At 41.4% G+C, this 24,580-nt stretch overlaps 1 protein-coding gene across 2 annotated transcripts in view; it reads left to right on the top strand.

The window, feature by feature from the left end:
- LOC147010995 (TBC1 domain family member 4-like) overlaps positions 1–24,580 on the top strand; it is a 99,725-nt gene that overhangs the window by 9,327 nt on the left and 65,818 nt on the right. For both annotated transcript variants that reach the window (XM_085859549.1, XM_085859550.1), the window contains exon 4: positions 707–913. In XM_085859549.1, the coding sequence (XP_085715675.1) occupies positions 707–913 (207 nt within the window). The remainder of the gene's footprint in view (positions 1–706; positions 914–24,580) is intronic.

Below are 24,580 nucleotides of genomic sequence, written 5' to 3' on the forward strand. Positions count from 1 at the left end.
GAGCGGGGATGCCCCCTGGTGAGATCGAGAGAAGCCCTGGAGGTAGAGGAAGAAATGGAGCATGGATGAGGTGACGGCTTGGTCCATGAGTCGTGGTTACTTGCTGGATTGTAGATTGGTGCTTCTGGACCAGAGAAGACTCCGTTCGGTCTTAGAGACTTGCAAGTGGATATGACGACCAGTGGCGGCGGCGTGCACATGCACACGAATTGTGATTATACATCCACGATTTTCATGCTGTACGTGATTATACGTGACACACACACACACACAGACACACACACACACACACACACACACACACACACACACACACACCAACAGAGGTGGATACTTTGAGACCTGGTGGGTCTCTGTTCCATCTCCGGAAACCCACTCATATGTGGAGATAGCGGCCAACAACAGCAACTTCTATGCACACACACACACACATGCACATGAAGGTGGATACTATGAGACCTGGGAGGGCTCCGTTTCTTTCTTCTGAAACCCGCAAGTTCAAAAAGCAGATTCAGATTCTCATAAAACCAAGTCTGGTTCATTGACATGTCAGATGGATGGAATTAGTCATGCTTCTGGCCCCAGCTGTTACTCTGATTTGTAAGACACCTTGAAATGCTTACCAGGCACGTCCTGCTGCCTTTTATGGAAGAGAGAAAAATGAACTTTACTGTTGGTAGAGCATTACAGTGTGTTCTTCCTACAGGTGGTTCTGCATGTAGGTGGGACACCTCCCTCTTTCCGCTGCATACCAGTCGGGGCACCCGCCGATCTCCTCTTCCAACACCCATCATCACTTGCTTGTGGATTCGTACAGGGTGTGCGCGAGCCTGCCTGTTTTGCGTACATGGTTCGCAGTTGTCCAGATTCCAACCCTATGTGCCATGTGTTTCAATCCACCAGCCGTATACAGGTAAGCGCAAATATTTTTTTTTTCATTTTCCTCTTCCCGATTTCCTTTATCCTCCTTATGCCAAATTTGCCAACCTTTGTGTTTCACTTGAGCTGGTCATCAGTATTTGGCAGTTGGGTTTGGGCCTCAGATTTGTTTTGGCTTTGTATTTGATGGCATGGCTGTGGTGAGAGATAAGACACGCATTGAGATAAATTAGTATTTTTACAGTCATGCGTGGTTTTTCAGAAGGCATTTGCATTCTGGGCTGCACTTTATGGTTATTGGTTTCATTTGGCAGGAAACTTAGGCCAAAGTCTGGTAGCACAATAACCTGTTAACCACTCTAAACCCAGTTTCCATATCTTTGATGTGATTCCACACGATTGAAATTTTTATATATATATATATATATATATATATATATATGTGTATATATATATATATATATATATATATATATATAGATATATATATATATATATATATATATATATATATATATATATATATATATATATGCATATATATATATATTTATATTTGTTTTTTTACATTTTCCAGAGATGCTTGCATTCACTACTTTTGTTCCTCACCCCTCCGACAAGGTCGGAGACGGGCGACATTAAAGTGAGCTCAGTCCGGCTGACCGATGATCCATCCATGACCGAGCATCTAGCTCTACATGTACTTTTGTGTACGTGATATTTCCAAAATTGTTGAACATTTCGATTTCATATTGCAGCCATCTATTCCTCATGGCATGATCTCAACCTGATTGGATCACGGCGGTGATTGGCTGAATTATGTTGCCATGACAATCATATCAGTAACTCGGCTTGTTATGTGTACGTGATATTTCAAAAACCATTCAAGATTTAGCTTTCATATTACACAGATCTATTCGTCATACCACTCAAAAGGCATGGCACCTGGAGTATCAGCTCCTTGTTATTTTTAAAATTATACACCCTATTCAGGAATGTGGTTTAAACTGTTGTGATTTATAGTTTTGCTGAAGATGAACAAAACACTGTCTTTCATATTATCATTACCTTATAAAGGTTCATTTGTTTCTCACATTGTTTAAAATGTCACTTGAAAAGGCTTTTGACATGCATGGTAGTGCTGTGATGTTTAAGGTCGTTGTTCGGTGTCTGCAAGTGTTTGATTTCACTCTTTTTTTTAGCGAAGGTTAGACTTGGATATGACAATGGCTTCTGTGTCCGTACATCTCGGGACTGTACCTTTTTTTTTTTTTTTTTTTTTTTTTGTATACCTTGGTCGAGGCTCGTATGAGAGCTAACACACAACTCACAGCAAGGAGGCATGAGACAAGAGGGGTGGGAGTGGAAGGGACAAAACAGTGGGGAACAGACACATTAGGTGAACTGTGGAAGGGAGAGGGATGGGGATGGGACGGGGAACATGGCGAAGAGAAGATGGACATTACAGGGACTTTCAGGAAGGAAAGCAGGAGAAATGAAGGAAGTGGGCTTGGGTGGATTATCGGGGGTAGAAAAGATCGAGGATTTGGATGGGGGAAGATAAGAGGTGGTGGTGAACAGCTGTTTTGAAAGCCTGGAGGGAAGAATGGGAAAGAATAGAGTGAGGAAGTTTATTCCAAAGGCGGGAAAAAAGAGGAATGAAAGAGTGAAGATGAGCAGTGATTCGTGATTTTGGTAGTTTTATCAGAAGGGGGTTGTTGGCGGACCTTGAGCGCCCTGTGGAAATGTGGTGGGGACAAATCGCAGAGAGAGCAGGGGGGCAAGGCTGGAGAGGAGTCGGTAGAAGACAGAAAGACCACCGACCAATCTGCGGTGATTGAGTGAGAGGCCCAAAGACTCAGCTTCATTGCGGGAGATGCCGATGATCTTAAATGCCCTGGTTTCGACAGCATGAAGCCGAGAAAGGTGGGAGGCAGGGGCACCAGCCCAGAGAGGAGAGCAGTACTCCATCAGGCTACGGACAAAAGCTTTGTAAGTGGTCAGGAGCTCAAGAGGGCCGAGGAAGGACTTTGCACGACGGAGGATTCCCAGTCGGCGACTGGCTTTTGAGGCGAGGTTGGAAATGTGACTTTCCCAGGAAAGGTCATGGCAGATAGTGAGACCCAGAAGCTTGAAAGAAAAGACTTCTTCCAGAGGATTGTTGAGAAAGTGGATGGGGGGGTTTCTAAATGGTCCTTTCGAAGAGACATAGTGAGAGTGTGAGATTTGTCTGGATTGAAAGACATGTTCCACGTGTTGGTCCAGTTTGTGATTTTATCCAGATCTGCAGTGAGCGAAGAAGCTGCTGCTTGCCGGTCTGAGGGATGACAGATGGTACGGCAGAGGGTGGAGTCGTCGGCAAAGAGAAATAGAGGATTTTCCAGAGAGTCCGAGAGATCATTGATGAAAACCAGAAAAAGAACAGGGCCCAGAATGCTACCTTGAGGAACTCCAGCCTGCACAGGAAGAGGGGATGAAAGAACTCCATTTAGGGCTACACGTTTTCCCCGACACATTGTGTTTCTTTGCATTATCTCCACAGTCATCTGTGCTTACTTTCCACTGCTGTATCTATTCTTTTAGTCCACAGCACAGAGTAATGATTGCATATTATAATAGTGGATAATCTAGCTCGGTTGTCATTCCTCCCTCTCATTTTTTGTTCAATGTATTTTGAGTCATTAAACATTATCTTTGAGAAGCATCCTATTCAAAGCAAATGCTACAAGGAATGGTATTGAGCAGTGAAACAGAATCTATCGAGTAATCCATAATTGGAGCGTCTGTGAGAACCACAAGACGCTACCCACCATCTCCCTCTTCCCCCCCCCCCCCCAGTTGTGTCTGATATGGTGGAGACAACAAAATGTAATGTCTTGGATAAGGATGATCACACACGAGTGTAAGCACTAAACGCCCTCACCGACACCACAGCCTTATTGTCTACAACTAGTGGAGTACTACTGTACTGTAAATGGTGGAGATTTGTAATACCCTCCCCCACCTAGAGCGGCGCTACACGAAACACATTTGCAAAGAGAATTTGTGTCCACCCCCTCTCTCCTCCCAAGACCACCGCAAAGATAAAAACACCCCTACACATTAATTTGGGTCATGCTGATCCTATGTAGCAAGTCTGGATGTAATTGACCCAGAGCTGTTGGAGGAGTTAACAAACAAACAAAAAACCATACAAATAAACATTGGTGTGATTTATAGTAAGGATAACCGACCTGGGAGCCAAAAATGAGAAGTGTAACCATTTATGTTGATTTCATTTTTCTTATACAAGGTCAAGGCTCAGGGAAGAACAAGGTGACAGAGAGTGAAAACACAACTAACTGACCATGGGGGGGGGGGGGGGAAGTTGGACATAACTAGCAAGAGAATGAACAAACAGGAAAAGAGAGAGAGGTTGAGAGGGGAGAGGAGGAAACCTAGTAACCCAAAAGTAAGACTGTTGGGTCAGGTGGGGTTATTGGGGGTAGAAAAGATTATGTGTAGTGTTTGGAGACGACATGAGATGGTAAGACGGTGCATGCTTGAAGCCCTGGAAGGAAGAGAGAGAGACAGAGACAGAGACCACTTGAGCTGTCTCCCAAAGGCAGTTTCACAGAATGGAGATTTTATTTTTTTTATTTTTTTTATTTTTTTGGGTTCTTGTCCTTTTCATTTACCTGACCATTGTTTCTCGACCAAAACTCTTCAGTGAGATTTAGGAGCGCAACTATTGGGACAATTGTATGGTGCGTCTTTGGTTGTTCAACATCTAACGGCTGCTATGCCACCCAGTATTTTACGTGTTGTTCTTTACAAGTGTGCAAGAGTGTTTTAATGACTAATTATTTCCTTCTTGGCAAAGAAAGAATACTGTGTTCTGTTCAATTTGTATAACTAACATAGATTCACAAGTTGATATTTGTTTAATCTTGGTGACAAAGTCACAACAGCTGACTGGAAGCTGTCATACTTTAGCCGTCTTCACTGTGCATTTTCTACAATGGTGGAATTGATCGCTGATGGAAAGTGTCGTTCTATTCAATCCTGTCAAAAATATACGCCTTCAGTGAAAGTTGCCAGCCAGACAAGAACACAATATTGGTTCCATCTTAATATTGGTTCACAAAAAATATTTTCACGAAAAATATAAGTGACCACTATATTCGTTATTGTTGTGTGTGTGTCTGTCTGTCTGTATGTCTGTATGTCTGTCTGTCTATCCCGAGCATAGCTCCGTGGTTTTTGATCCGATCCTGATGAAATTTTGGTGGGAGGTTTATATCATGATCTAGTTGTGTTTTCCTGAAAATGGGCGTGGTGCACCCATTATGGGTGGAGCCACGCCCAAAAAACATGTGTTTTTAGGGGTAGCCCATTTCAATTTCCATCTTCTCCTCGGAGTTTTGTCGAATCTGACAGCGGTTTCGGTATTTGGTTAGCCCAATGGCATCTGCATAGCCACACGGAGCTCAATTTTTCATTTTCGTCCCAAGGTCAAGGTCACAAGGTCACGAACTTAGAAAATTGCCATTTTGACATAAAAAAATTCTTCTCTGAGGAGTTTGTCGAATCTGGCAGGGGTTTCAGTATTTGGTTAGCCCCAATGGCACCTGCATAGCCCCACAGAGCTCGATTTTTCATTTTCATCCCAAGCTCAAGGCCACAAGGTGATGAACTTAGAAAATTGCGAATTGTGTTTTTAGGGGGTAGCCAATTTCAATTTGCATCTTCTCCTAGGAGATTTGTCGAATCTGGCAGGGGTTTCGGTATTTAGTTAGCCCAATGGCACCTGCATAGCCCCACGGAGCTCGATTTTTCATTTTCATCTCAAGGTCACAAGGTCACGAACTTAGAAAATTGCGATTTTGACATAAAAATCCATCTTCTCTGAGGAGGTTGTCGAATCTGGCAGGGGTTTCGGTACTTGGTTAGCCCAATGGCACCTGCATAGCCCCACAGAGCTCGATTTTTCATTTTAGTCCCAAGGTCAAGGTCACAAGGTCATGAACTTAGAAAATTTGGAATTTTGACATAAAAATCATACGACCGCCCAAACTTTGAGAGCAAGGATGACACTATTTTTTATGCATAATCTTGAGGTCATTCCCCACCAAAAGTCTTGAAACCATTTTTCTTTATCTCGAACACCTTGCCCGTGGCGCCCCCTACAAGTTTGTTTTTACACTGATTTCATCAAAGTATGGATAATCCGAGGAGTGCTTAATGCCATATAGCCTATATGACGTTATATTGTTCCTGGAATGTTCCAGAGGAAGTTTTGCACCAAAGGTCATAATCCTTGACCTTTGACCTTTAAAGTTCACAAAGGTCAAATTTTCAAAGTTGTGGGAATCGAACCGGGTTTTCGACCTTCTTCGACGAACTAAGTCCATTAAGCTATAGCACGTATCCTGTTTCCTTATTTTAATGTCCACAACATTGTTTTGTGACCTCTAATGGTTATGCAAAGGTCAAATTTTTAAAGTTGTTGAACCAAACCGGATTTTCGACATTTTCCAGCTAATAACCTGTCACTCGTACCACATCATGTTGATCATTTTTATAACTTGGTCAAACATTATCACATTGTCTCATCCTTGACTTCTGAAACAATCTACATTGTCAAATACCACTCGTGAACCATCGTCGTCTTCAGACTTGTACTTTTTATATTTACTCGGATTTACAAATCGACTAAATTCACAAGCGAGGAAAGTTGTACCAAGTTTTTCTTGTTTGTTTAGACCACTTGAGTCTCCATGACTTTAAATTTGTCGCAAAGATGGATGAAGAACTTTCCCTGTCCCCTTCGCCCAAGCAGATATTTCCTGCACAGATTGTGATGACACAGTGGGATACATATATATATATATATATATATATATATATGTATATATATATATATATATATATATAATATATATAATATATATTGTTACGAATTTGGAATTCAATTGCACACAACATACAGGTTCCCTTAGTCAGCTATGTCGATAAGTGCATGTTCCCTAGATAGCTCACCTTCCATTGTTTAAATGTTTTGAAATCGATTAGATGCGTTGTGGATGTATTTAATAGTTAGGGAGCGAACAATGGAGACGTCCTTCCCCCTCTTCTGCGAAGAGGAAGAAGAATCCTGCGGTGATGTCAACAACCCCCTCCCGCCCGTGGTTGAGCGGGGGGTGGATCACGAGGGCATGAGTCACGCCGGGTGCGGGGGTGGGGGTGCAAAGGATAAAGAGGACATCTTTTCTTTGTTCGTGTGGGAGTCCTGTGGTAGGGCTGAGTTCGTGGGCTGAGTTCGGGGGAGTCCCGTGGTAGGGCTGAGTTTGTGGGCTGAGTTCATGGGAGTCCCGTGGTAGGGCTGAGTTCGTGGGAGTCCCGTGGCAGAGTTCGTGAAGAGTCCCGTTCTGAGTCCCGTGTGCAGAGTTCGTGTGCTGAGTCCCGTGGGAGGAGTAAGCTTTTTTTGCTTCGGAGAGAGCAGTCGTTCAGCAGGCCATCGGGTCCTGCTTGGCTTGCTTGGCTTGAGGCCTTCGGAAGCTTTTTAGTTTGGCTGGCTCAGTGAGCTTCGGCTGCTGCTTTGTTTTAGAAGGAACTTGAGCCAGTTGTTCGGCTCAAGCTGCGAGTGGAGGCTTCTTCCTCTTCTTCCTCTTCCTCTTGGTTCGTGGAGCTTTTCGTTCTCCATTTTGTTTCCCGGCTTGGTGCGACGCATCGGCCTCTTCTTGGAGTTGGATCCTCGGGGAAGCGACGATCGACAGGAAGGATCGGCTCCTCGTCTCACCGGCACGTGTTGAGAAGCGCGGGAAGATTCGCGGGAGCTCGGGAAGGATCGCGGCGATTGGATCCAGCTCACTTTCGCTGGAGCCCGGGTCTGGACAAGTTGAAGACCACACGAGGTGGAAAGGTTCGAGTCAAGCTCTGAGTTTCAGCTCACCTGTCCTCCGAGCTGGAGCTCGTGATTAAAGGCCTCAGCCACCGTTTTGTGTGTGTGTGTGTGTGTGTGTGTGTGTGTGTGTGTGTGTGTGTGTGTGTGTGTGTATGTATGTGTGTGTGTGTGTGCGTACGTGTGTCCGTGGGCCCGTCTAATATGTAGGAACTGCTGTTCAGTGTAAATGACTATACATAATAAGTAGACGGTTGTAGTTCTTTTGTCGTGCTTTTGTTGCTTGTATAATTGCATACGTGTTTTGCCTTATTTAATTGCACACGTGTTTTATTATAATAAATGTCCTTGTGTGAATGTAAACCTGCTCGTTGCGTCCATTCCCTCATTGACTGAACATTTCGTGTGTTGGGAGTTAGAAAGCCGTTGGTTTGCCATAATAGGGGGACATTTGGACCGACGGTTCTCGGCGATTACGCCGCTCAGAATCGCCCACGGACAGGCTCGCCTCGGCGGTTTGTTCCGTACGAGTTCCGTCGAGGGTGAAATACCCCGGTAGGTGGATCACGTGGGTACTTAGGTAAATTGAAGATTGGCAATCGACTCTACCCCACGTGATCTGCCGATTGGCGTATTTCGGTTCTTGTACAAGGACCCGTCGCTCGGAGTTATCCGGGCGGTGATCTATATTCCGGGCGATCGGTCGGGCCGACTCTACTTGCGGCTCCGTTCAGAGCGGTCGTTTGGTGGCTGACGCCTGGCCAGTAACAATATATATATATATATATATATATATATATATATATATATATATATATATATATATATATATATATATATATATATATATATATATATATATATATATATATATATATATATATATATATATATATATATATATATATAGAAGAAGAAGGCGCTTCCAACCAAAAGTATAAACTCGATCGAGTCTATTGACTCCATTGTACCTGGTGAAGCCGGCGAAACGTTGCCTGAGACCGGGTCTACTCTTGATTTTTTGCTCAAATTAGTGGAGTCAATTCAGTTTTTACTTTTGGTTGGGAGTTTTTACTTGTCCTTTAAAAATGTGTTATCCCAACCACCACAATCTTATGCAATATATATATATATATATATATATATATATATATATATATATATACATATATATATATATATATATATATATATATATATATATATATATATATATATATATATATATATATACATATATATATATATATATATACATATATACATATACAGTATGTATACAAAGACAAGGCTCATGGAAGAACTAGAACACAATTTTCAGAAATGGACAGTTACCTGCATCCCTCGTTTGTCTGTCTCCATCTACCTTTTCGATCCGCCCTGCTATTGGCATGTTCCTTTTGTTATGTTGTGTCATGATCTGTTCTTTGTCCTTGCTCTTTCATGAGCCTTGACCATGTATTAAATAAAAAATTAAGAGGAGGGTGAGCGAGAGTGGAGAAAAGCACAATAATCTGAAAAGGAAGGGGTGGATTTGGGAAGGGATAATGGGGGCGGAAGCAATCATGAGTGGGTTGTGGGTTGACCTGAGGTGGTGAACAGCCACTTTGAAGCTCTGGAGAGAAGTATGGGATTGAACAGACTGATAGGATTTATCGTAGCCCAATCAAAGAATGCAACGTTTTGATTTAAATTTGGGCCCAACTTAAAAAGCAGTATTCGTGTGATCATGGGCTATTATGATTGCCCGAGGGCATCAACCATTCTTTCTGGTCTCCACACCTGACAGTGCAACACCTTTGCTGGAGAGACATTGATGAGTCACAACTGCTGTTGAATGATCTAAATTGGTCATTGCTTATAACATCCATGAATGATGGTCAAACATTTCCCACAGAGTGGAATTTTTGCTTTGATTTTAATTTTTTTTTAAATAAAAGGTTTATTTCAAGTCAGCTTCCATCGCGGCCAAGTCGGGAATGGAAAACTAAAGTGGGTATAAATATTCTCTCAAATGCAAGGTAGTTGATTGGTTGCTCCTCATTATCGTTACGTGGCTGATTGTCACGAGACGAGGACACTAGAAGCGGGATCGAAATGTTGGACTTGCAAGTAGCCGACTGATGTGCTTGAAAAATGTGAAGATGCATAGTTTTGTCAAAGGGGCCTGTTCAGTTCTTCCAAGTTCTTTCCTTGAATTCCATTCTGAATGTTTTAAATGATACAAGGCGATTAATGCCAAAGGCATTCCATTGCTTCAGCTGCACAGCATGTACGCACTATAGCCTGCGCTTTGTGAGCTCCTGTTTGAAGCATTCCGTGCCGAGACGTGTTGTGAGATGATGATTTTGGCTGTGGCCTGAGAGATGGCCAGGTTTTGGGTGTGGTTCATAACTTCCTGAGTTGTATTGTATGTGCGGAGCACTTCCTTCAAACGAAACAAACACAACAGCTCAAGCAGTCAAACTCTCCTCGGCCACAAATCAACACTTCTCTCAGGAAGCCTCTATTGTTGTGTGGAGCAAGCCTATTGCTTTCCTCAGTTATTATAGTCATGATCATATCAACTTGGTTTGAAAATGAAAACAACATCAAAGCAAAACAATTACTGATGGTGATTTTTAAAAAAAGCAATGATGAGAGAAACTGGTATGAAGTAATTGTTGAATTTGTTGAAACCTGACAAAGTAATTAGGTGTGATGGGTATTGCTTGAACAATGATCGATTAGTCAGGGACGAGGAACCAGCCTCTTGGATATATGTATATACACAGTGCCCTGAAAAAGTGTTCACCACCGACCAATAATTCCATATTTAGATGAATTAGGAATTGTGTGGAAACAATTTTTCCAAATGAACTTTTAAATTCATAACTGAAGAGATCAAATCAAACACTTATAGTTGAAGGAGGTTACATGTCAGGAAAACCTGCCGAAAACATCTACAAACTCGAGGGGGAGCACTCGGGAGAGTGCAAAACCTCCGCCGCCAATACTGCTAGGTCACTCAAGTGAACCTTATATCTTATTCATTAAATATGATGTCCAGTGCTGACAGAGTTATAGTTCTTTTCTCCAACATTTTTTTTTTGGGGGGGGGGGGGTTGGAAATCACTTAAAACATGTAAAAATGCCAAAAAAATTCGAAATTTTGTTGAAAAAAAAGTTGCAAAATTTTTTTTCTCTAACAACTTTGGGGGGATTGGAAATCACTTAAAACATGTAAAAATGCAAAAAACTTTTTTTGGGGGGTAACAATTTTTATGGGGGGTTCAAAATCACTTAAAACATGTAAAAATGCAAAAAAAATTTTCTCAAACAATTTCTTTTGGGGGGGGGGTGGAAATCACTTAAAATATGTAGAAATGCAAAAAAAAAAAAATTCTCTAACCATTTTTGGGGGGGGTAACAATTTTTTTGGGGGGGTTGGAAATCACTTGAAACATGTAGAAATGCAAAAAAAAAAATTCTTTTTTTTGGGGAGGTAACAATTTTTTGGGGGGGCGGGTTGGAAATCACTTAAAACATGTAGAAATGCAAAAAAAAAATTTCTCAAATTTTTTTTGTGGGGGTAGCAATTTTTTTTTTGGGGGGGGGGAAGGTTGGAAATCACTTAAAACATATAGAAATGCAAAAAAAAAAAAAAATTTCTCTAACAATTTTTTTTTGGTGGGGGTAGGGGAGGACCAAGTCCAAAATTTAATGGCATGATCCTTGGACCACACCTAACCCCCCCCTCACCCACCAAGTTTCGTCGAAATCCGTCGAGGAGTTTTTCCATAATACTGTTCACAAACAAACAAACAAACAAAGGGGTGAAAACAGTAACCTCCATCCATCTTCGAAGATGGCGGAGGTTAATCAAAATTCACTGGTTGTAAATCCTGGTGTTGGCTTTGCAGTTAGGGTGGTGGCTTGGTATCCTAGGGTCCTGAGTTTGAGCCCTGTTGGCTACTGAATTAACACCAGGGGGTTGACTCAGGCTGTCTTCCTTCTGAGGTCGGTGAAATGAGCACCAATATACTGGTTCTCATCGTGTGCTGCCTTTTTGGCTGCTGGTTGCATCACTGGTTCAGGGCACGGCTATGCCGCTAATGCAGTGCCCCTATTACCAGTATACTGGTGTTCATTTTGTTGACCTCGGAAGGATGACAGGCTGAGTCAACCCTCTGGCGTTAATTCAATGCAAACGGGGCTTGAACTCATGACCCTAGGATCCCAAGCCACCACGCTAACCTCTAAGCCAACACCAGGCTCTAGTATACTGGTAATAAGGGCACTGCATCAGCAGCATAGCCGTGCCCTGAACCAGTGATGCAACCAGCAACCAGCAGCCAAAAAGGCAGCACATGATGGGAACTGGTTATAAAAGTATTCAGCTCCTTCTGTCAGTACTTGGTGGAAGAACCTTTTACAGTCATGACTGCTCTGAGTTTTTTGGGTAGGTTTCTACCAGGTTTGCACAGTGAGATGGTGAATTCTTTGCCCATTTTTCTCATGCAAATTGCTCTTGTTCTGCCAAGTTTGATGGGGATCGTTGATGGACTGAAATGTTCAAATCTCACCATGAATGTTCATTTGGGTTCAGGTCAGTACTTTGTCTGGGCCACTCAAGAACATTTTTTTTCTTCTTATTCAGAAACTCCAGTGTGGCTTTAGCTTTGTGCTTTGGATCACTGTCCTGATGAAATGTAAATCTCCAACTCAGTTTCAGATTCATGACTGAATCAAGCAGGTTTTCATCTGGGATTCTGCTGTACTTTGAACCGTCCATTGCACCTTTTATCCTGACAAGCTTGCAGTTCCTGCTGATTAAAAGCAGCCCCATAACATGATACTGCCACCACCATGCTTGACAGTAGGGATGGTGTTGACTGTGTGACATGCAGTGTTCAGCTTGTGCCGGATGTAACGCTTTGAATTTACACCAAAAAGTTCAATTGTTGTCTCATCTAATCACAAAATGTTTCGCCACATGCCTGCAGTTTCATTAAGAGGCTTTTTCGCAAACTCCATATGAGCCTTTAGATGCACCTTTTTCAGTAATGGCTTCTTTCTTATCACCTGTCCATAGAGGCCAGCTTTGTGGAGAGAATGGGATATTGTTGGTTGATGAACACTCTTGGACATCGAGTTTTGCAGATCTTTCAAAGTCATTGTTGGATTTACAGTGACATCCTGAACCAGTTTCCTGCTTGCCCAGCTGCTGAGTTTGGATGGGAGACCTGATCTGGGTAGAGTTTGGGTGGTATGATATGTCTTCCACTTCTTAATGATGGATTTCACCGTACTCAAAGGGACAATGAGTGATTTTTAGCTCGCCTGTTCGAAGAACAGAGAGCTATAGCGATACCCCCGGCTTGAGCGTGAGCGTCAGCGTCAGCGTGAGCGTGAAAATGTTAAAGTTTTTGGTGCAAGTTATTTAGAAACTTGCCATTCATTTAATATGTGTACTAGGATGCTGATATTTAAAGCCTGGTGTTGGCTTCGTGGTTAGGGTGGTGGCTTGGGATCCCAGCGTCCTGAGTTCAAGCCCCGTTGGCTGCTGAATTAACACCAGGGGGTTGACTCAGCCTGTCATCCTTCTGAGGTCGTCGAAATGAGTACCAGTGTACTGGTCCCGGTGTATGCCCCGGTTAGAATATGTGTACCATATCCCTGTGTGTCGTAAGAGGCGACCAGGGTTGGCGTCAGGAAGGGCATCCGGCCATAAAACATTGCCTCAAGAAAAAGCCCAACCCCTGCACAGCAGGGAAAAATGGCTGTAAAAACGGTCACTAGGATGCTGATATTTGGCATGGAGGTTCCTTCTGGTATATTATTGATGTAGTGAAGTTGAAATAAAAATAATTTCAAATATTTTAAATTTTTGACCTGTTTTGAACTTAACTTTTTTGTAGCACATCAACGTTAAAGTTTTTGGTGCAAGTTATTTAGAAGCTTGCCATTCATTTAATATGTGTACGAGGATGCTGATATTTGGCATGGAGGTTCCTTTGGGGAATACTATTGGTGTAGTGAAGTTGAAATTAACAAATGATTAAAAAAAAAATTTTTGCTCGCCTGTTCGAAAAATAGAGAGCTATAGCGATACCCCCGGCGTGAGCGTCAGCGTGAGCGTGAGCGTGAAAATGTTACAGTTCTTGGTGCAAGTTATTTCCTTTCTAATGTTTTTATCTACCACACTATTTTTTACTGGCAATTACAATATACAAATACATATATTGCTTTAAAATTATTTGGATCAGACTTCACTGCAATGCTTTATAAAAAATATTATTCGACTAGTCTTTTAAAAATGATAAATGTATAAACAGGCGAGCATTGGGTGGCTTTGACACCAACTCTCTGGTGAAATCTTCTTATAACCCTCTCCTGAATGGTGCTTCTTCACCACTTTATGTCTGACTTCTTTGGAAAGCTCCTTGATCTTCATGTTTGCCTTGTTGGTTGACCAAGTGAGTTGCACTTTAAAACTCCTTAGATAAGTGGAGAAGCTTAAATTTTTCAGTTAAACCGCTGATTACATACAGATGAAACCTATTGCACTGATTTTGTAACTTTTCAAACAAATAATTTGCTCCTGAAGTGATTTAGAGTTAATTAGGCAAAGCGTATTAATACTTACGCAACTGAGAATCATCTGGTTTTTCTCTGTTAATCGAACTTAGTCACGTTTTTTTTTCTGCATTTTCTTGCTTTCACTTTGGAGTAGCTTGTGAAAACTGTATATATTAAGGTTGATTTGAAAGCATCATGAAATAAGCTCAGGTGGCCTCAGAATGTGAAAACTTTGGAGGAGGGTGAATACTTTTGCAGGCCACTACATGGATATATATATATATATATATATATATATATATATATATATATATGTATATATGTATATATATATTTATTTATATATATATATATATATATATATATATATATATATATAAATATATATATATATATATATATATACATATATACATATATATATATATATATATATATATATATATATATATATATATATATATATATACACAGTATATATTGTTGCGGGGTAGGGTGAGAAGACCACTAGGTGGGGGAAGCTACGTCAATTTCCACCAGACTCCCCGGAATTGTAGGCCGTCGTTCACGGATAATTCCGTGACGCAGCGGGTCGCTTAACTGACCGTGGACGCCAATAACTAAACCGCATGATCTAGGGTCCTCCCGCCTATGGAATCGGGTTACCTAATTAACCACGTGGTTTAACCACCCGGGAACCATGCCCTCGGTACGCCTTGTCTGAACCGGATGACCTTACCGGATCGGATCACCTTTCTGGATCGGATGCAGCCGAGCGACACTGCCAAGGACGTACCGGCTTGAAGGAACGGACCATTGGGAATAAAGACCCGGCTAAAGTTGGATCAGAACCATGCTGGACCAATGAGGGAAAAGACATAGGCGAGCTGGGAACATTTCCACAACAATTATTTGTTTACAGCAAGCAAAGAAAAGCATGTGGCACAACAAAGGTTTATTGGGTATGTAACGCAGGGAAAGAGGAGAGGGGTGTGGGGGGTGCGATAATTATACAAGCAACTTACCAAAGCGGACACAGGGCAGACTTGATTGACGCGAGATTATTCACAGTAACAACAATAAAAGATCTTCGACAGGCTTACTTAACAGACAGGCGCCAGCACACTCAGACACACACACACACACACACACACACACACACACACACACACACACACACACACACACACACACACACACACACACGCACACACACCTAGAGGGGGAGCACTCGGTAGAGTGCAAAACCTCCACCGCCAATACTGCTAGGTCACTCAAGTGAACCTGATATCCTATTCATTCAATTTGACGTCAACAGTGCTCACAGAGTTATAGTTTGCAACTTTCCCTTTTACTTTTAACTTTTACATACTCAGTTCATTCGTCATAACTAGATTCCTTGAGACAGAATTGATTTTACATGGGTATATCCACCTGAAGTTCCAAAATCAGCCGCAATTATAATTTTGGCATGTTTTTTTTGTTGGAAATCACTTATAACATGTAGAAATGCAAAAAAATCGAAATTTTGTTGAAAAAAAAGTTGCAAAAATATTTTTTTTTCTCTAACAATTTTTTTTTTGGGGGGGGGGGGCGGGGTTGGAAATCACTTAAAACATGTAGAAATGCAAAAACCAAAAATTCGAATATTTTTTCAAAATTACCGCCATGGCGGCCATATTGGATTTTGGACCAAGTTCAAAATCTAATGGCATGATCCTTGGACCGTACCTAATCCCCCCACCAAGTTTCATCAAAATCCGTCGAGGAGTTTTTCCGTAATACTGTTCACAAACAAACAAACAAACAAACAGAAAGCGGTGAAAACAGTAACCTCCGATCTTCGATGGCGGAGGTTAAAAAGAAACCCCAATGAAAAGAGGACTTTTGCAGCCAGGGAGGGAGGGGGTTGAGGTTATAGTTCTCGGTACGTGGGTGTTTCGGGGAGGGACGCTCTGCGGTGCGGGTACCAGACAATAGCCGCGCTGTTCCGGCCACAGCCGCACGTGTGGAGATCGTGTTCCGAACCGGAGGAGCTTGAGCGGAGAAGGGAGGAGTCCAGAGGGCAAGGGTGGAGCAGTAGGCAGGACGAGGCAGGAGGCGATTCGTCGAGATCGTGTGGGCGGGGACGAGATGCAGGATCACTAACTTCTTCTACAATTCTCAACACACTTCACTCCTCCTTCAATTCTTCAATTCCTTTATTCCTCAATTCCCTTTTTATACGGAGGATTTCTCCGTGATTTATAGAGCGCGAGGTTCGGGGAGGGGCGATGCCGAATCTGACGTCATTGTCCGAGTCGGGCATTCCGACTGGCTCTGACCCCTCACGTGGTCCGCCTTCCTGGGCCAGGCTTCGGCCAGACACCGGTGCACTCCACCCACCTGGGTGCGAAGCGTACGTGACTCACCGCCCACGTCTGCTTTGGAGTAGACGGTGGAAGCTAGAAAAGCGCTTGTCCAGCCCAAAGTGCACGTCGGGTTTTGGCTCAGGAGTGATCGTTGAGGAGGGTACCGTGGGTCGTTACGCTATGGTAAGCGAGACGAGGGGAGCAAGCGAGGCAGAAGGCACCATGGGAAAGAAAAGGTGGGAATAAAATAAAAGGGAAAAATGATTTAATAACCTAACTATAGCCCATCACAATGCACTCCCTCGTCTTTCCGCTACACAAAAAGGAGGGAACTAACTACACGTACACCAATGGGATAACTATCTTGGGACACCTATCTGTTGTATGCCTGCGGTTCCGAGAACCGCAACAATATATATATATATATATATATATATATATATATATATATATATATATATATATATATATATATATATATATATATATATATATATATATATATATATATATATGAATTTAGTTCACCAGCAGGTACCCGTCTACGACGGATATGGGGGTCAGGACATCTCACAATACTCGGTTACGGTAGTTTCTTTGGATGTTTTGTGTCACATTCAACAGCTCAGTTGATATTGGTGGTGTGTCTGGGTGCCCATGGTAGCGTTTGAGACTGGTCGCTTTCGATTGTTGACCTTGATACATAGTGCTAGATGACTAACACGAACGATTTGACATATTCAATATATATATATATATATATATATATATATATATATATATATATATATATATATATATTTATATATATATATATATTTATATATATATATATATTTCTATATATATATATTGTTGCAGTTCTCGGAACCGCAAGCATACAACAGATAGGTGGCCCAAGATAGTTATCCCATTAGTGTATGTGTAGTTAGTTCCCTACTTTTTGTGTAGTGGGAAGACAAGGGAGTGCATTGTGATGTATATGTGATATATATATATATATATATATATATATATATATATATATATATATATATATATATATATATATATATATATATATATATATATATATATATATATATATGTCAGATACTATGTGACTCCAAACCATGAGTGGTGAAAGCGTCAAATTTGGAGTCGCATAGTATCTGCTTTATAACCGAAAGGTTTTCAGTCACAAGTGTATGGAGGCTTGCAATGTTACCCTGATGATGCCCTGATGAGGGTGAAACCGGTCTGTAACTGCGTGTTTCCATGCACTTGTGACAGCATCTGAAATTTCCATCTTCATAAATAGCGCTGCGAGATTGCTCTTCTGGGAGCCGCAGACAGTATGTGCATGATGGCAGTGATGTCATGACGTTTCTCTCAAGGTCAGAGAATGACATTAATTATCATGTATATATATATATATATATATATATATATATATATATATATATATATATATATATATATATATATATATATATATATATATATATATACATATCTACAATATATCTCAGTTGATGAGCGACTCCAAATTGTGAGTGCTGTGAGCGCTACAAACATGTCGCATACAGTCCTTCCTGCACAGTCCCAGGAGTGATAAGCACCCCCTGCCACACGGAAACATTATCTCGCTTCACCACGCACAACCTGGAGTTATTATTGAATGTGGTCATGCGTAATGATTATGTAAAGCTGTTCTTTGACCTTTCCTGTAACGTTGGTCAATCAAACTTGTGGTATATTGTCCTGAGGTTCTTGATGAACGTGGTCAAGGTCTAAAGAGGAATTTAGTTCAGCAGCAGATACCCGTCTACCACGGATATGGGGGACAGGACAGATCACAATACTCGGTTACGGTAGTTTCTTTGGATGTTTTGCATCGCATTCAACAGCTCAGTTCATATTGGTGGCGTGTCTGGGTGCCCATGGTAGCGTTTAAGACCGGTCGCTTTCAATTGTTGACCTTGACACATAGTGCTGGATAACTAACACGAACGATTTGACATATTCACCATTTCTATATTACCTCCATCAACAGATTAACAACATGGCAGGATAAAAGTCATAAATGCTGAGTTGAACAAACGTCTTGAACTCATGGACTTAGTTATGTAAAGCACGTTGGCTGGGACCCGGCCGTCCGGTTACCGCCGAAAGCTGCTGATTTTGACGTCATCGATTCCCTCTTTGAAAATTCTATCTATATTCGATTTTTTGAATCCGCTATCACCTGCGTAAATACATGGAACACATAATGTGAAGATTTCGGAAGTATGAACAGAATAAATTTGGAGAAAAGTGTGTTAGAAGTTCCAGGCTTACGCACATTATATTATGATTACTCGATTTGCTTGTGCTATTTCTATCAGATGTTCTAACTGGTGATTTTAATGTTTGGGTCGATGATTCCATTGATCCAAATGCAAAGCAATTCATGAATGCTATGTCAGCATATGGATTGAAACATCCTTGGAGCAACATAAAAATACAGACATGCTTGACTTGTTCATTACCCAGGAACCGGAGCATGTTCTTTCTCATGTGTCTGTCGAGCGTGGTCTGTCAGATCACTGTGCCATCAAGTGTAATCTCTTGCTGCAAAAACCACCACCTGTGCGGAAAACTGTCCCAACACTTCCACTGGAGGTTAATGTACAAGAAACAATTTCGCCAAAGTGTCCACGAAGCTTTGTCTGAAATTAACTTTGAAGAGGATTCCATCTCCTCCTGCATAGACAGGTATGAGATCTCTATGCAGGCTTTTTTGGACACACTTGCATCAAAGAAGACAAAAAGAGTTGTCATCAAACACAGTAACCCATGGCTAAACGATGACATCCATGCTGCCAGGTATCTTAGGAGTAGACTGGAATGAAAATGGTGGAACTCCAAAGCAGATGCTGATTGAGTATTCCACATCAGACAACACGAAGTTGTTACGTATCTCATTTCACTGGCCAAGAAGCACTATTATCTATAGGCTGTAGCAGATTGTGAAGGAGACCAAAAACGTCTTTCATGTTGACACATTCATCCTGTTTTGCCAGATACTTCTTCGGATCAGAATCCGGCAGATCAGTTCAGTGAATTCTGTATTTGCAAAATCATCAACATTCGCCATGATATTGAATGTCATGACTTGACTTCATTGAGGAGTGTAAATGTGCAGTCAAGTTCCTCTCCCTATACCTCCATCCTGACTGACTTTGCATCAACCACTGTCACTGAGATCAGGAAAGTCATCATGAATTGACCGACGTCATCATGTGACCAAGATCCAATACCAACGAATTTGTTCAAAGAGTTTGTTGATGATTTTTCTCCTTGTATTGCTGACATGGTGAACAAGTGTCTTCAAACTGGTGCATTTCCCAATAGCCTGCAACATGCACTTTTCAAGCCAATACTAAAGAAGGGATATCTTGACAGCCAGGAACTAAAAAAAAACTATCGTCCTGTGGCTAATTTGAAATATTTAGGCAAAATTATGGAGCGTGTTGTTTCTGTACGTCTCCAATAACACCTGAAAGAAAACTGTCTTCAGTTGACAAAAAAAAACAAAGAATGACTTTGACTGCTTGCAGAGAAATGCACAGTGCAGAGACTGCTTGACTGCGAGTGCAAAATGACATCCTTTCCACAATGGACAATGGAATAGTAACCAGTTTAGTTCTACTTGACTTAAAATGTGCTTTGATACTGTTAATCATGCAATCTCATTGGCATTCGTGGGACAGATCTTCAATGGCTTAGGTCCTTCTTCTCCAGTTGATCACAGGCTGTCTCTGAGATGTCACTTCCAAAGCAGTTCATCTTGAACTCTCAGTTCTCCAGGGTTCTGTACTAGGCCCTCAGTTGTTCAACACACACATATATATATATATATATATATATATATATATATATATATATATATATATATATATATATATATATATATATATATATATATATATATATATATGAAAATAAAGAAAGACCCACCCACATCTCTCACCTGTGAATGGAATAGCCAATCAACTCTCACCGTATCAACTAAACCCAGATGGCTTGGATTATATAAATACTTGACTCCTCCCACACTCCTCTGGCCAAAGAAGCTGTGTAAAACAATCCAAGAAGACTTCCACAAGGTAAGTGCTACGCTGTTTCTATATTTATATATTGACTGCTTTTGATGTTTTTACATGGTACATGCTTGGGAGCCTCGTTGGTATGCATTGCTGTCTATGCTATTGCTGATGATTCGCCAACATGTGATGAAACCGGTCCGGTAGCTGAGGGGGTGTATTGCATTGGGATTCTCATGTGCGTACTATGTGTGAACATCTTTATAGTTGTTGAGAAACTCAAGGAAGGGTTTGAAACAGCGTTAGCACTTACCTTGTGTAAGATTCAGCTCGAGGAGTCTGGGAGGAGTCAAATATATATATATATATATATATATATATATATATATATATATATATATATATATATATATATATATATATATATACACCGCCACTGCAGGACATTATAAACAGTTACAATATCAACAACCATTCATATGCAGATAACACTCAATTATATTTCTCATGTCCACCAGCACAAGCTGAAGTTGACAAATGAATCACACCAATTGAAGCTGATCTCACTGATATCCGGGACTGGATGAATCACAGCTATTTGAAACTAGATGATGAGAAGACTGAGTTCTTTATTTTAGGCTCAAGGCAATAGCTTACTAAAGTCAGTGTTTCCCATATTAAAATCGGTAATGCCCGCATTGCACCAGCCGATTGGGCAAGGAGCCTCGGGTGATCTTCGACTCCAAAGTGGCAATGGAGTTACACATGTCAAGCTGGGTGAAACGAGCTTAATGTAGAGCTTAATGTAGCCTTCATAGTCTTTGATCTATTGGACAATACTTAACACTATGGGTCACTGAACAATTAGTTAATGCCTTTATTACGTCTCAGCTGGATACCTGCAATTCTTGACTGTACAGCCTTCCAAAATGCCAGATTGATCAACTGCAGAAAGTGCAGAATGCAGCGGCTTGTCTTGTCACCAACACGAGAAAGTTCTCCCACATCACCCCGATTCTTCAAAATCTGCATTGGCTTCCTTTCAAACAAAGGCTTATCCACAAAATATTGCTCATCACTTTTCAGGAAATTGGTGGGTTTGCACCACAATACATCATTTGGCTCATTGTGACCCTGACACCATCTCACACTGGATTGAGATCATCCGATGATGAGGCTTGTGGTGCCGAGGTCCAAGAGAACATTGGGTGACAGAGCATTCGCAATAGCAGCCCCTCATCTGCGGAATACCCTACCCAATGAATTAAATACGTCCAACAGGCTCATATTGTTTAAAGGCCCAGTCACACCTTGACGTTTTAGCCAGCTTATGCCGATTTTTGGAAAATTTGTCTAAAACTCTGGTACACGTCGAATACGTTATGGGTAAGTTTTGATAACATTGAGAGCACGCTGAAAAACACTGCCATATGTCGTTGTACGATGGCTTTAAACGTACTTTTCGGTTGTCCTCAAATTTTCCATGCTTGAAATTTTAAGACTTATGCCAGCGTATGACTCACACGTTCCGCATAGCGCTGGCCATAAGTTGTAGGCACATCACGCGATCGTTGACACACGTCGACACATGTTACTTGTAAGTTACTCATAAGTCGAAACACATTGAGGTAATGTTTAGCATACCCGAAACTTATTTCTAACCTATGAGTAACGTGTTGTACTCACGTTACGCGATCGGTGACACACATCGACACACGTTACTTGTAACGTGCTCATAAGTTGAAACACATCAAGGTAATGGTTATCGTCAGTGTTCCAGACTCCCTGGTTTTATTTTTTTATTTTTTTTTTCTTCCTTCCTTCGGTATGATGGTGATTTTGACACTTCGATTTCTAGTGCGGTTATAATATAATATAATTAATAGGCTGCCGCTCAACGATTTAAATCATAACTGCACTGTACACTGAACACCGTCATACCGAAGAAAAAAAAAAACCGGGAGTCTGGAACACTGACGCTAACCATTACCTCGACGTGTTTCGACTTATGAGTACCTTTCAAGTAACGTGTGTCGATGTGTGGCAACGATCGCGTAACGTGCCTACAACTTATTCCCATCGCATGCGGAGGGTGTGTCATACGGCAAGTACGTCGTAAAATTTTCAACATGTTTAAAATTACAAGACGTACTCCATTTAATACGACGTATGATAGCGTACTTTAACGTTCTATTCACGCATACCAAACTTACCCATACCGTATTCGACGTGCACCAGCGTTTTAGACGCATTTTTCAGAGGTCGGCATACGCTGGCAAGATCGCCAAGGTGTGACTGTGATGTTGACACTTCCATTTCTGCGGCGGTTATGATTTGAATCGTTGTGTGGCAGCCTTTTCATAACCTACGCCACGTCATCGTCGGCGATGCGTGCAGCGCGCTATGCATAAGTTAGACTATCGTTGGGCATAGGTTGTGAAGGCCGACAACAGGTTCAGCATTCGTTGGTATAAGTTATCGATATGTGATTAAAACGTTCTGTGTACGTTACTAATATGTTATGCATACGTCCAACTCGTTATGAATACGTCCGAATCTTTAAAAAAAAAACATCAAAAGTTCAACGTAAGCCGGTGTTTTACATACATTTTAATATGTTGCCATTGCTGACTGAAACGTCAAGGTGTGACTGGGCCTTAAGACTAAATTGAAAACATTTAATGAGGAACACTTGACACACACACACACACACACACACACACACACACACACACACACACACACACACACACACACACACACACACACACACACACACACACACACACACACACACACACACACACACACACTATACTGTCGGACCCTGACATTCGCGTGGTGGATACGTTCCTAAAAAATGCCCCAAATATCGAGTCAACGAATGTCGAGGCATTGTTTCAATGGGAAAAGGGGGATAGATTCCCAGCATTTCTTGATTCATCAGGGAAAATCAAAAATTCCATGAAAAAAAAATGCCAACACACCAGTGAAAACGTGAAGCACAGGGCCACGAATGTATAAGCAGGTCAGAAAAACCCTGCAAATATGTGAAGCACAGGGCCGCAAATGTAGAAGCAGGTCACATTTTATGAACCATGAATACATGGGGTCCGACAGGACAACGAAACTTTGTAGAGAGGTTGGTTTGTGACAGGGAAGAATTGATTCGATTTTGGTGAAGATCCTGATCTGGATCCGGGAGTTAAAAAAAGAAGTTTTTAAGTGATTCTTCACCATTGAGAGATGGGACCAAAAATGATGTGTAGCATATTTCAAAAAGTTGTGGATGAGTCAAATAGGTGACAAGAGCAAACCGATTAGATTTTGTTTCAAGAGCAGGTTGCGGGTCACCAAACATGTTCTGAAAATTTATCAATATGATAATATGTGCATTAAATCGTTTGATGCAAACTTTTGTGGTTGCCTAACTATTGGGAAAATTGATGAAATTTAACTCCGAAGTTGTTATTTCTCGAGGCTGTTGAAAAAAACAGCCGCGTGCCATATATGGATGGTGACGTCACGTTCTCCAAAACAAAGCGGGCGCTCCCTCGCTCATTGAAGAAGTCTCCAGTTCAGCGGGCCGTTCTTTCGCTTTTTTTGAGCTTGCAACTGTCTATATTATCCTTTTTTATTTTTAATTATTGTAAACAAAGTTATTTGGATATTTGTGCATCATGCCTCGTACGTCTGTCGTCATGTTTTGTGAAAATGGCTGGAAAACTGGTAATCGCTCCCACCAATTCCTGAAGGAATCAAACATTCGCAGGCAGTGGATAAGATTTGTACAAACAAAACGGGCGAATTTTCCCCCAAAGAAAACGGGTAAAGAGGAC

This window comes from Eptatretus burgeri, chromosome 16 (genome assembly GCF_056783735.1).
Source record: "Eptatretus burgeri isolate ZD-2024b chromosome 16, Ebu_testis_v1, whole genome shotgun sequence".
NCBI classification, from domain to species: Eukaryota; Metazoa; Chordata; class Myxini; order Myxiniformes; family Myxinidae; genus Eptatretus; species Eptatretus burgeri.